This window comes from Pollachius pollachius (assembly GCF_949987615.1).
Source record: "Pollachius pollachius genome assembly, chromosome: 7".
NCBI classification, from domain to species: Eukaryota; Metazoa; Chordata; class Actinopteri; order Gadiformes; family Gadidae; genus Pollachius; species Pollachius pollachius.
In genome coordinates, this window is record NC_136940.1 from 21923982 (window position 1) to 21938771 (window position 14790).

Consider the following 14790-nt stretch of genomic DNA (forward strand, 5'->3'; position numbering starts at 1 on the left):
TGTGTGTGTGTGTGTGTGTGTGTGTGTGTGTGTGTATGTGTGTGTGTGTGCATCTGTGTGTGTGTGTGTGTGTATGTGCTCATATAAGAGACACTTCAGACAATCATGCTCAAACACAAAATGTTCCCTCCCTCCCTCCCTTTCTTTTATTTGCTCTCGCATACATGTTAGTGCACTTACTCACATGCACACACAGACATACACACACACACACAGTATTATGTAAATAGTCTCTTCAACAGAGTGCTGCTGTCACCGAGCGCCCATCCTTTGGGCCATCTAGGCAGCCTCATTAAAACCAAGCACAGCATCCATTAATAGATACCAGTACATGCACACTTTAACATACACACCGACGTGCACGCACACACACATGCACACTCACCACACAGACCAACAAAGACCTCCCGGGAAGCATGTCTCTTTAAATGTTCCTCTTAGGTGGCAGTCAAAAAGTATATCTCCTAGGAAACCAGTTTTCATGTCAGCGGGAACAATGGATGGAAACTGTGCGGCTGACTGTGGCTGAAGCTGGCAAAAGAACGCTGGACCGCGCTGCTGTAAGACGCTGCAATGCCCGGACCAGATCTTTCTTGGCACCCGAGTGCCGTTGTGTTTGTGTGCGTCTGTGGCTGTCTCTATATCGGTGTCTTTACATCCCCCGCCGTCCCCATACATGACACGAAAGAGCGGTACAGGAGTGCATACCGCCCAGCAGTCGTTGTGCTCTTCTCTCCCCATCTTCAGGAACGTGAAGGTCCTCAACACGTTAGGAATGCATACCATTGGTAGTTTGTGTCCAGTGCTGCATGTGTGCGTGTGTGTGTCGGTGTCTGTCTCTTTATCTGGGTTTGTACACCCCCCCCCCCACCGCCCACATACATGACATGTATGAGTACATGAGCACCGCCCAGCTGTCCCCGCACAGCCTTGCTCCCCCTGCTGCAGCTCCCCAAGCCCTGTGAAGTAAAAGTGGTGTGTGTCTTTGTGATGTGCTGGCCCCACAGGCGGCTCCCGGGGCGTGGGCTTCATCCGCTTTGATAAGAGGATAGAGGCCGAGGAGGCCATCAAGGGCCTGAACGGGCAGAAGCCGTCCGGCGCCGCCGAGCCCATCACCGTCAAGTTCGCCAACAACCCCAGCCAGAAGACCAGCCAGGCCCTGCTGTCCCAGCTGTACCAGTCCCCCAATCGCCGCTACCCTGGGCCCCTCCACCACCAGGCCCAGCGGTTCAGGTGAGGAGGCGCTAGAGGGGAGAGATGCACAAAGGGTGGAGGGAGGGGGGCTGGGGGATTAAGTGTGGGGTTAGGGTTAGGGGGGGGGGGCACGGTGTTATTGTATTGTCTGATGTAAGAAAAAAGATCGAGATGTTGTTCCACTCTGCCCAAAGCTGAGGGCTGTGAAGGTGATTGAGGTCATGTCGAGGTTATGTTTTCAATGCATTAAGGACGCGTCCCATTGAGGGTTTGCGTCGGTGACTATACCTGACTGTTATTTCCACACGTGACCATTATGGGGACGGCACAGGGCTGTCTGAAAGCCAGCGGCGGTCCTGTTCTTGTTCGGATAATCGGATACGTCGTTTGATCTGGTCAGAAAAAGATCTGACTTCAACAAGGTTGGGAGCTTTCTGATAAATTGGTTATGGCTGGGATCAGTGTGGAGTCAGGAGAAGTCATCATGTTTGATGCCGTTATCTCCAAAGGTAATTCCAATATATGTCCATTACACACAAAGTGGAAATAATTAATAGTTAATGGCTATTAAAGGCTCCATGAGGAGGTTGTCAGTATTTGCAATCGTCAATTCAATTTGAGTCCATTTGTATATGCTGTTATAGGTAAATTACGCCATCTGTGAAAGATTGGCATATGTTAAAAATTATTCCAAATGTTCAAGGTGCCTGTCTGGTTCCTGCTGAGCCCAAGTAGAATTAAATCTGCATGTGGGATAATCTATAGTACAGTTAACGTCTGTAAGCCCCCACCCTCAAATATGTACAGCAACTTGATAAAGAATTCCGATGTATATTATAATAGGATTTAATTATAATATTAATGATAAATGATGACCGATTTAGAAATGTAAAGGAGCAGCAGACGTTGTCCAACTGCTGGTAAAGATGCAGATAGCTACATGGGTAAAACCAGACTCATGCCTTAGTCTGTGAAACTGAAGTCAGGCTTCCTCTGAAGCTTCATCTTCTAAGCATCCATTTTGTCCATTTGGAGAAACACAAGTGTACCCTTTTGAAGGACAGGTGTAAAGAGCCCACCTGGTGCACAGAGAACCTGTGTGTTGTCGGAGCAGGGAGGAGCTGTTCACGAGAGACTGTGGGGTTCTGTCTTTTGCCTTCTTCACTTTTCATCTCTACCCACCGTCATCCTCACCATCATACTCCATGAGGCGGCCGCTTCTCGCCTGAGCAAAAATATTTATTCTGTTATAAATATTTAAGATGTTTATTAAAGAAGAGACGCTATGTTTCCTTCTCACCCGATGCCTCGGGGCAGTGACTAATAATGTGTTTTGAAATGGACGTGCTACATTTCACAACCAAATTAGGTTAATCTAATAAACCTAACCTTTTTTTTGTCACCTTTAGAAAACTCTAGTTTGGAGTAAAAAATTTATGTGGCAGTTGTGTGGTTGTCTGTTTTCTGAAAGATGGTTGTTTCACTCCCTGAAGGCCATTCTTAAAGAAACAGGCAGGGTGACTGGGAAACCACACATATTTTATGTGTGGTTGGTAGAACGGGTGATAGAGAAGGGTTTGATGGTTTAATGGTTTTGAGTTATGCCTCCCCAAGATGGTGGAGAGGTGAACAGAGCTAGTTTCAGTTGTGCTTTTGAGACTTGTAATGCTCCATGGGTACTGCTTCTCTTCCTGACACATTTCAGTGCTTTACTCTGAAGCTCAACAATCTCACATCAAGGTAAATTGTCCTCACTTTGAGTGGGGAAGGACAAAGTAAAATCCACCAACGAATTGGATTCCAGACCTATTTCAGGTTTACCAGGCATTAGGGTAGTATCTCAAGCCATCAATTTCTTTCAGAACCCATTTTTGCCGAGGTTGTCTGCAACCAATCATTTCTAACAACACATAAATGCCATATACTTCTCATGATCACTCATCATTATTTATTCCAGGTTACTCAATCAAAACACAATTCATTTTACATAACATAAAGACGCGCACTATTGCCTCAATACAAAACCCAAACGAGAGTTGATTGTGAATTACCCTGATTTGATGAAAAGGGTGGGGGGGGGGATGTGGAGGGCTATATATACTTTCCGATTCTGCGGTGGAATAACAAGCTTACACTGTTTTCTCCCCCCCAACAACACTAAGCTAGTCGTGCTGTTTACTCCCCATCAAAGTCAAGGCTTGGATGGTGTTTTCTGGTGGAGCCGCTCTCCCGGTGTGACACCTGAGCGATGTAGCGCGGCTGTGTGTCTGCGATACGCCAAGCCAATTTAAAGGAGCCGCGGGAGAGCCCGCGCTCCCCATCACAAATCATAACCTCCAAGAGCTGTTTGCACCAGCTTTTGCCTAAGTTCAAACATAGTCTAGTTAAAAGGTAGGTGTTTACTAAGTCGGGGTTTACCCATGGCTTACTCAAAACGGGTGGCGCCACAAAGACTAGTTTTAATGAAGTGCTTAGTAGTCAACTAATATTGACACCTTACCCTTAAAACGTGACGCTTGGAATAGATGTAAATGGTTGATGGAAGTCTAAATCCAACAAACAACAGTTTTAGGATGCAAATTTTGGTTCAAATAAACCAAACCGCAACAAGTGCTAAATAATACACTATTCAAGACTTTCAAAGATGTGTGTGAGGCATGACTTCTACATACACAACCCAAGGAAGACATAAAACACAAAGTACTAGTCAATACATTTATAAATAAAAATAATTGTATCTCTACACTCTCTTCACACTAGATTTGTATCTACACTCCAACATGTAGAGTGCCATCATGAGCCAAATAACAGGACATCAATCGTGAACATGTACATGCATGTACATCAGTAAACTTGAAGATCAAAATTAAACATACATTTTTTAACTAAACTTGTGTACTTCAGTATTCTTTAAATGTACAGTAGAGTTTTGCTCTCTCAATCAATGAGTAACTAAAAACCGAGAGAAACCTTAGGGACAGCCCCAAAGGAATTAGTCCCAGGTGGTGTTAATTATCTTCGTTTGTGTAGCAAGGGGCCTCACCTGGAACAAACACAGCCAATCACACACAGCACACAACTTTTCAATCTAGGATTTCACTAGGGGGTTGTATTGCCCTTGTGTGTGACTGTTAACGTCGAACACCCAATACAGTCTGTCTGATAAGCCCACGTAGGCCTGGGATATGACCAGGCAATGTCCTGTCCGCCTGGCTGGTCCCTTTTAACACATCAAGCATCATCCACTCAAACACAATACACCTCTCAGCCCTAGGTATCAGCTTTCTTCCAATGCTGTTACGTTAACTAATGACACTAATTAACAAATTAGCCTTATTATATCCAGAGCAGGAACCAATTTTAATTAGAGAGGCACCGAAAAATGCAGGAGACAAAAAAACGCTGTTCCACCGTATTAATGTGCATGGAAAGGCAGCACAAAAGCCCTATTGTTTATGTGGAGCTTGGAGGGGCGGTGCAAAAAACAAGCTTGAGCTGATTGCAGGGTGAGTGCCTGTACGGGTGTCAAAGTGAAGCAGATGTTTGTCCATGAGTGTGTGCCTTTTGTACCTCTTGTACCCCCATATGTGAACAATGTGTGAGGTGCAAATTACATTCATGCATGTATGAAATGTGTACATTTGTAATTGTGTTTAAGTGCGGTGCCTGCGTGTGTGCGTGTGTGTATATGTGTGCGTGTGTGTGTGTGTGTGTGTGTGTGTGTCTGCATGCGTGTGTGTGATAGGTCTGGTTCCGGTGTATCTGTATATTTGTATGTGTGTGTCTGTGTGTTTTTGTGTGTGTGTGTGTTGTGGTGTAAGCCTGTGTGTTTGTGGCTTTGTGGCAGGTTGTTTTGGCCCATCAGCCCAGCGGCCAGCAGATGTCTTGTTGCTCCCAGGGCCTGGAGCGTTTGTCCTCAGAGCCCCCACTCCAATTGACTCATTTACCCACAAAGCAGCCGGCTCACTCCCTCCCCACATAATAGGCTAATTACTACCTTAATGAGTCGATATTCACGTCTCCACTTTTTTACTTTGTTTACTGGTGTTTCCCTACGACTGGCAATTATGCTAGAAACTAAAATACTCAGAGTGATGTAAAAATGGTGTTCAGCTGAAAAATGCAGTTTCTAAAGGGAATTGTGTTTCTCATTCATTACAATAACGATGAATTGATACATATGAACATTTTGCAATGATCTTTTATATTTTCAAACAAACTTTATGTATCTATATACATAAAAAGAAAGCCTAAAGGTTAAAAAAGACAATTTCCAAATTGAAATCCCGTTCTTTGTTTCTCAAAAGATTTGCGAGACATCTTAAATTACAATAGACTTATGGAGTGTGAATAAGAGAATCTCAGCATACCGAATCAACTTTTATTTTAACTGGTTTTAAATGTGCCACCCAGCTCCGAGTTGCTTCCTAGAGGAGAGGAAAGCCATTGACCTGCTGTTGCTCAATAAGCCGTGCCCTGTGTCCATTAGCCCAGCAGAGTTAATAAGACATGAGACAGCCCTGCGCCTTGTGAGGAATGAAGGTCATTGAGTCACCAAGCAGACTGCATCCATCCACAAGACCCAAGGTTTCATCCCCACTAGGTTTTTTATAGCCAAGCACACTCCCACGGTCACCCACACGCAAACAAACACACAGAATAACTACTTTACTTGTGCCAGCTCACACAAGTGAACACATTGCGTCTATCCTTGCCAGCAGGGATGGCTGAAGCACAGGAAAGGCAGAATTAAAGAAAATTGTATAATTTACAAATGCTAATCTTTTTCAATTATAGACGTACATATCCATTAACTAGCGCGTACATTTGATTTGACCATTGAGCACTTAACACATTGCCCCCGACCAGTCACGCATGCATTTATAAATGTATGACTAGTTAAACAGTTGGTGAATGTTTTGTCCGTTTCGTAGATAACATACAAATCCGCCATTCACTCTTTTGCTCACCATCCTTCAAACCCCAAACCATTACACTGACAGAACTCTTAATTTGATGTCCTTTGAGGTGAAGTATTTTCTTTGTCTAGTTGTCTTTTTCATACAGTACACCATGAATTGATAATCCTACTCTTCGGAAATACTTTTATAGTAAAAATCTCCCTTCACCTCGAAATGCATCTGTATGCTGGCATCAATTGTTTGGAAAACAAATGCTTTTTGTTCTCCTGGGCTACATCTCATGGATGTAGACAAGTGCCATGCAATGCTAATGCCCCCCTCCACCCCTAAAAAAACCTTCCTTTGCCCTGCTAACACCACAGAGCACTGGATAATTTGTTTCTGCTGTCTCGTAGCGAAACTAGCGGTGCTCCGGTTGCAGAATCTGGCTAGCCGCGGGCCAGTCTAACAAGTGTCACGCTGGAAGTTGGCTACTGTATATGTGTGTAAAGTGATGACAGCAGATAGTACCGACCCAGCAGGCATTCTCAGCGAAACGGTCCACTTATGGCTGGGGTTTGTTTGATTCTTGAGCGAGGAGGACCATGCAGTTCCTACTGGGACGTAGAATCAGTTCCATTGAGTGCGTCGACCATCTGCCCACCATTAACCCCAGAACCCTCCTTCTCTTTACAGGCTGGACAATTTGCTTAATATGGCCTATGGCGTAAAGAGGTAATTAAAAACTTCGACCGATGCCAGCTGTCCATGTTGACTCAATGATTTTTCAATATACATTTTTTTCAGTTTCTCTTTTTTCTTTTTTCCATACATTTAATTTTTTACGTTGGGTTTTCTTGTGCCTTTTGAAGTGACATTGCATCTGAAAATGAGGTTAACTTTTTATTTGGTCCCTTGATTTGTGATCGTGGTTGTTTGGTTTGCCTTGGTTGTTTTTCTCTCCTTAAGCTTGATTCCATTTGGAAAACTTTTCCGCCACCCAAGGCGCAAAAACCAGAAAACAATCTGTGTCTGTTTTTGCGGCGGTGATGAATTTGCTTTGTTTTGATTATGACAAGTGCCGGTGTTGTTTGGGTTTTTTGAATTGTTTTTGTCTGTACTGAATGGGCATTTCCTTTGTTCTCTGGTGTATAGCTCTTGATTTCTGGGCGTGTTTGATTTCTCCAGGATTCAGGTTCCCCTGCCTTGCCTCCACAGCCCAGACCTTGTGTAAAAAAGACAGGTCCCCTTAAACCATTCCCAGAATCGCTGGAAGCTCATTCCAAACCAAGTCCCCCCTGAACAAAAAGCTACCATGGTCTTTTGCGTTAGATGTATACTCACACACATTATGTTAAAGCGGGTCGTCTTAATATCCCCCTGCCATTGACGTAGCAGATCTGACCCCCCCTTATGTTCCTGTTGGGTGAGGCCGGTACGGCGTGGTTGAGGAGGTGGGCCTGGATCCGTGTCATAAACCAGCTGTTTTCCCCGGCAGAGAACTCCTGCCTTGCTTGGCTCCGCCTGGTTCCGGTTTTATTTTACGTTTGCCACCGTTTATTTTGTTAAGTTGTCGGCCATGGATGTTAAAACGACTGTTGGCGGACGGGTTTCAGCCTCTTGTTGTTGTTGTTGTTGTTGTTGTTGATTTAATGTGATGTGGGTTGCATATCTTGCATGACGCAATGACCGATTAAGGACCGCCCTAAGAAATAGGTTTCAAACTCATACATAAAGGAAGAGAGAGCAACAGGTTTAGCATTAGTAGTTGTAAATTGCAAGATAGTAAAATAAGTCATAGTTTCCGTATGCTTCAATATAAAATGGGATTTATACATCCCCTATATCCTATTGAACACTAGATGACCCCACTCCAATGTAGCTTCTGCTCTATTCAATTTTTACACTATCATTTCCAAAGGGCCAAAATGACTATCCGTCTCTCCTGAAACAGCATGTGATTAAATTCCAAGTGCTATTTATGTGATCAAAGGCTCTTGTTTGGAAGGTGGGCACCCAGAGAGGAGAGATGTGTTGAGAGCAGGAAGTGGAATGCTACAGAAAGGATAGAATGGATAGCTGGTCAGCTACGCTGTTGCTATGCAACCCCCCTGGTTTCCCCCTGTTGCATTTGGATTGTGGTTGGACTAGCAATTATGTATACAATAATATGCATGCACACTCACACACACACACACACACACAAACACACAAACATACACGTACATCATTTCCATCATGTCCTCTGCGGCACTTTGTTAGTGAGTCTCCAACTCGACCCTAAATCTCCACACACGCCGCAGCTCCTGCATGCAAATGACCACAAGGTTGTTTCTTAGCACAGCGGGAGGGCGCGGACGTAGCGGAGCATGCTAGACAGGAGCCTGACGTGACCAGACCCGCTAAGTAATTCAGCCGGTGCGTCGACATGCTGAGGAGAGTAGCTGAAGCCCCTCTCGGCAGGACAAAGGAAACGCGCAGAGAGAGAGAGATTCGAGAGACACACAATAGGACTTGAATTTTGAGGAGCGAAAGACCAGCGGCTCATCAAGCTTAAGTGCGGTTCGATCGCAAAGATGTAATGATGACTACGATGCTGACGTCCGTCCCATGCCGCTGATCAGATCTCAGCGAGCGCAGCCAGCACAACAGGAGACCTCTCCGGGTGGAGTCAGCAATCCTGGGCTCGTGCGCAGATAGCCCCCGACCACAGCCGCTGGGAGTATATTGTACGAGACCAAAGTCATGCCGGGAAGGTTGCAGTTATCTCCGGCCATGTACAGAGGGAGAGGGAGAGGGAGAGAGAGAGAGAGAGAGAGAGAGAGAGAGAGACAGAGACAGAAAAGTGCTGTAATGCTTCCTGGGTTCTGAATTGGAAGAAAGAAAAGGTCCAGCAGACAACAACTGCGCAGGGAGCGGAAACACATTCTCGTCCTTCGCGCCACCCAGCCGTAAAGGACTTCCATTTTACATTCAGCCCGCTCCCTCTCCCCTCCGTCCCTCTTGCTCGAGAAGGCCCCTCTCCCAGACAGCTGCTGCAAAGCGGAACTCTCCGAGCGAGCACCATAAAGCCTGTCGTCTCCCCTGCAGAGCCATGGCGGCCCAGTAAGACAGGAACCATTTTATCTCATTTACCTTTAACTTAAAAGCAAAGCGAGTGTGTTCCCCACCCCCCTTTGCCTTTTCTTTAACCGGAAAGGCAATTAAGGGAAGTCATCTGAGGATTTGAATATCTTGCATCGCGAGTAAAAAGGATGAGATTATGAGGTGAATGAGAAAAGATTTAGCAGGCTGCGTGGCGCACGGTCTTTGATGAATTTCTCGAAATGGTTTTATTCACTGACTTCCTGCGGTTTAGCTCCCAAAGGACGAGAGAGTGCACGAGAGGGAGGGAGGGAGAGGGGGAGACTGAAAGAGAGAGAGAGAGAGAGAGGGAGAGAGGGAGAGAGTAGGAAGAGCTACCTCTGCATCTCCCAAATACTTCCCAGAATGCACTGCTCTGATTCAAGAACGAAGGACAGCGGTGAGGATTTAATTAAAGCATAAACATGAACACATACAGACAAATACATTTGTACATAGGGTGACATATACACAGACACACATACAGACACACACGTACAGCCAACCCACTCAATATCCAACTCATTCATTTTTTGTTCATTTACTCCAAATAATGTGTGTTATGCATATTATTAGTACAGCTTGAGCATATTTTGTTATATCTTTAAGACTGTAAGATTCCCGTAAGAGTCATGAAGATATTAAACAATATCAAACCATGACAATAGCACATTTTTCAAATTCCTATAAGTCAAGTTCAGCAGATGTAGGCCATCACTTCTTATATTTAGATGAACCAACTAAAACATTCTTCCTCTTTTCCTCCCTGTCCTTCTCCCCCTCCTCCTCCTTCTCCTCCTCCTCTCTCTCTTCCTCCCTCTCTCTCCTCCTCCTCCTCTCTCTCCTCCTCCTCCTCTCTCTCTTCCTCCCTCTCCTCCTCTCTCTCCTCCTCCTCCTCTCTCTCCTCCTCCTCCCTCTCCTCCTCCTCTCTCTCCTCCTCCCTCTCCTCCTCCTCCTCCTCCTCTTCTCTCTCCTCCTCTCTCCTCCTCCTCCTCCTCCTCTCTCTCCTCCTCCTCCCTCTCCTCCTCCTCTCTCTCCTCCTCCCTCTCCTCCTCCTCCTCCTCCTCTTCTCTCTCCTCCTCTCTCCTCCTCCTCCTCATCCTCCCTATCCTCCTCCTCCTCCTCCTTCTCCTCCTTCTCCTCCTCCTCTCTGTGTCTGTTCTGTGGTGTTGTGGTTCTCCTCTCAGGTTCTCCCCCATCACCATTGACAGCATGACCAGCCTGGTGGGCATGAACATCCCTGGCCACACAGGGACCGGCTGGTGCATCTTCGTGTACAACCTCTCCCCCGACTCCGACGAGAGCGTTCTCTGGCAGCTGTTTGGGCCGTTCGGCGCCGTCAACAACGTCAAGGTGATCCGCGACTTCAACACCAACAAGTGCAAAGGCTTCGGCTTCGTCACCATGACGAACTACGACGAGGCGGCCATGGCGATCGCCAGCCTCAACGGCTACAGGCTGGGCGACCGCGTCCTCCAAGTCTCCTTCAAGACCAACAAGACGCACAAGTCTTGAGCCAGTGAACCGGTGAATCCAGTTTGCATCCCCCCCCACCACCACCACCACCACCACCACCACCACCACCCCCCTTTCATCGCCAACTTGGTCCAGTCCAAACACCCCCTACCCTGTCCCCCTTCCAACGCCTCTCCCCCTAAACCCCTCACCCCACCCCACCCCAGAACACCCCAAACCCCCCCCGGTCCCTTTCGCCACAACCTTCTATTGCCACTCTCTGACAGCCATCCGACACAGCAAACTCAACCCCAAACTTCAACCCCAAACTCAACGCCAACACAGAGCAACCGATTAAAAAATCATCAACCAATTGAACTAGAAATGGCTTATATTATAACTTTGGACCTATAAGCCAATGTTGCCTAAGTATTACAAAAATGAAATGATGAAATGTGTCCATATGTTTTCGGAAGCTCCTGTGATAAAACAGGCTTCTCTCTTTGATGTGTAATTTTTCTGTTTGTTTGTTTGATTGTTTGTTGTGGTTGTTAAAGAAAATGATTTTTCTCTTCTGTGCACACAGTAGCAAACCCCCCTGTACTTCCCTTATTTCAGAGAAGAGAGTTTTAGATTGAAACCTTTTTCTCTGTCTTGATTCAGGATTGGTTTTTCTTTTTGAAATCCGGATCCACTGTCGTCAACGGTTACGTCCCCCCCTGTGGTTAAAAGGGAGGGGGCTCCTCAGTTTAAGTTTGGTTTTCAATTGGTGAACCATTCATTCATTTTTTTTTCGTGTAAGTATTTGATTCCCTCTCCACAGCCCCACCCCCTTATAGATTATAGATGGGACGGCATCGTCCCCGATAACTGATGCAGATAAAATATGAATTTCTAACATTGTTTTTGTTTTCTAATCGCAAACAAAACACATGTCTTTCCTCACGTGGGTTCAGGGAGATAGGGGAACGGGACGGGAACGGGTTAGCTTTCCTGATGAAAAAAAAATATCACTGTTGCCAAAGAGACGATCTCTTTGCTTGAAAAAAAAAAACACGTTTAGAAAAAGATAAAAATAAAGAGAGAAAAAAAAAGATCTATTTTTGTAAATGATAATTAAAATAATAATTATTGAAGAATTTTTACAAGAATCTGGATTTGAAAAAGAGAAAAATATTTTGACTGGCTAACTAAAGGGGGGCAGGGCGGGATATGGGGGTGCCACCTTGTCTTGTTCGTTCTGCCGTGGTACTTTTTAGGATCAGTGGTCGTTTGTTTTTAGGGGAAAACTCAAGTTGGCCGAGATTTTGTAGAAGGAAGGTTTTGTGAAAAGGGATACAAACTGAGGCAGGTGATCTTGGTAATTTTTCATATATATACTAGTGCGTGATTATTCAACAGCGATACCCAAAAGGGAAAGGAAAAGGGGTCTGACCATGGCCTAACCAACCTTATAGTCCAGAGCCCGAAGCGCGGAGAAGATCCTTTGTCCACTTGTTTCCTCTTTTTGTCATCTGTCAATATGAGACATCAGTAAATAGATATATTCACATCTATCCATTTAGAGAGCATACTATAGATTATCTATATCAGTTTCCTCACTCTGCGTTTGTGAACTTACATTTGAAATGAACTTCCTTTTAGCGATCAACAGTAGGTGCTATACTACATTACTCACATATCTTAAATATCCAACTTTGTTGTTCTATGTGTTGTTTAAAGAAGAAAAAAAATACTCGATGTTGGCATTGAATTGAGCTGCTGTTCTCTGTTTATTTGTTTATTGTTGGCCCCCAAGTCTGGTTTGACTAATTCTTTGAAAACCAGATTGATAAACTTGGGCCTTGTAGGAATCACTTGATCGGCTTAATTTGATCTTACTTTTGGCTTGCTGATTTAGGTTACTTGCTTAGCGTGAAACGTTTGTCAAAATTTAATGATTAGCTAGTTTTGTTAGTCTAGATATTTGTTTCCTTAAGGAGGATCAATGACAACGGTGTCTTTATTTGCTGTGTACAAAAAGATGATATATATATATATAGTCTACATTTGTTTTACAATATCTACTGTATTATCTGAGTTGTCACTGTTCTTTTGTTTGAGCTTGTCTTCTTCATATGACAACTTATTATGAAGTGGTGGTTAAGTTCCTTAGAAAAACTTGTGAGGAATCCTGTTCAATTGTTGTCATGTCGCTTGTGGAAAAAAAACGGGGAAAAAAAATTGGGTTATCGTTTAGTTAACAACTGCGGCAAAAGAAACCGAACAAAAGCTTAGAATATAACCGTGTTTGTTTACCTATTTATTTACCGATCTATGTTAAAAGCTATTTATTTTTCTATTTATTTGTATTTATTTATTTATTAACCTATTTATTGATTTGTGTCTCCGTGTACGTATTTCTTTGTTCCGTTGTGCGTGTATTTGCGTAATTCTGGTACAGGGAGTGGGAGGGGCGTTTCAGAGCTGATGGGAGCCAGGTGGGGCGCGAGGAGAAAGGCTCTCCCTGCAGTCCACTGCACTGAGGAGAGAACTTTGGGCGCGTCGTCTGTGCTTTGTACCAGTATATCTAAATTACAATACGACAAAAAAATCTGAAAGGTCACAAAACAAAAAAAAAAAGTCTGAAGGGGTTTGGCGGGAGGGGGAGGGGGGAAGGGGGGGCGCTCCTCCCTTACTACTAGATACAGTTACTCGCTATGCATAACCTAGTTAATAGTTCAATTTGCTATTGCTTTTTTCTTGTCTTGTTCCAATGAAAATCTTTAGATCTTTTTAAAATCAAGTTTAGTCTTAATAGAATGTTCTAAACAGTCGTTCTGGTTCAGTATAAACCTGTGATAAGTTTGTGTAGTTCTATAAGCCTCTCCGTACGCACCCTCCCTCCACTTACTACCGCTTTGTGATGAAACCTTATGCAAAACGTGGGTCTGAAAGCATCATTTTTAGTTTTCAAGAGAAAAAAGCATTTTATATAACATTCAGCTCTAGAAGTCTCGGGCAGATTGCATTTTAAATGAGCAAACGCCCCTTATCGTTTGAGGGTCATTCATTGCACTGGACTGAATCGGTCAAACTCACCTAAGAGTCAAAATCGTATTTTTAAAATGATTCATCATGTTTTCAAATGACATACCAACAAATATTTAAAAGTAGAGAAACCATTGAAAAACGAACTGCGTCTTACTGCAGTTGTTGCTATATTTACATAGTACTCTGGAGGTATGAAAAGGGATTGTACCCATTCTATATTTTATATACTCTAATATGATATATATTATATATTTTGAAAGGTAAAAAGGTAGAGGAATGGTTCCAGAAGTAAATATACTGAATTGGATTTTCGTTTGTTTGTTGTTGAGACATGAAAACATGAAGGTGGTGTGTGTAGCGAACATTTGAAAACACTCAGACGCATGCTTCCATTGTTCCACTTCCTGTGTGTCACCCACCTCGGCCATCCGATTGGCCATGTCATGTGACATGAGCGTCATCATTAGCCAGTCATTGTTCTAGCCATCCAATCACATTAGTGTTCTGACCTCAGAACTCCAACCAACCAACGGACTAGACCCCTTCATGCTCCCCCACCTGCATTGAGGGAGCTTGAATTATGCAACGACCCCAGTAGAATGTTGTTCTGACGTGTGAACAGATTTCCTACATGTATGACCTTTGAACTCTTACGAAGCATGCCTGTGTTCTGGCTAGACCCTGTGTGCGTGCGTGTGCGTGCGTTTGTGTATGTGTGTGGGTGTGCGTGCGAGACAGAAGCAGCGATGGAAACATCAGTGTGTCTGCGTCCTCGTGCGTGCGTGCGTGCTTGCGTGTGCGTGTGTGTACCTCTATCGTTAGGGATGTCATGGCGTTCCAAATGCCTGTTTGTGCGTGTGCATGTCAGGGTGTTTGCAACATGGGGCTGCGTCACCTCTCGCTCTATGGCCCAACCCTGTGGGCCCACACCATCCCTTGTAGCGCCTTATAGTGGCAGGAACAACGCAGCCCGTAGTGGAGGAGGGAAGGTGAACAGAGGAACTAGGCTCTTCTTGTCGGTTTTTTTGTTTGTTTTTTTTTCCTCCTGAGACGTGTTTGTTTACTATCTGAAAAATCTATAAAC

General features: G+C 44.5%; 1 protein-coding gene across 7 annotated transcripts in view; it reads left to right on the forward strand.

The window, feature by feature from the left end:
* elavl4 (ELAV like neuron-specific RNA binding protein 4) overlaps positions 1–10733 on the forward strand; it is a gene marked incomplete at both ends in the record, with an annotated part of 68841 nt that extends 58108 nt beyond the window's left edge. For 4 of the 7 annotated variants that reach the window (XM_079740417.1, XM_079740419.1, XM_079740422.1 and 1 more), the window contains 3 exons: positions 1008–1233; positions 6792–6830; positions 10406–10733. In XM_079740417.1, the coding sequence (XP_079596543.1) occupies positions 1008–1233; positions 6792–6830; positions 10406–10733 (593 nt within the window). Of the gene's footprint in view, positions 1–998; positions 1234–6791; positions 6831–10405 lie in introns of all 7 variants that reach the window. The other 3 variants (XM_079740416.1, XM_079740418.1, XM_079740420.1) reach the window with 2 other exon arrangements.
* Between the last annotated feature and the right edge of the window lie 4057 nt (positions 10734–14790).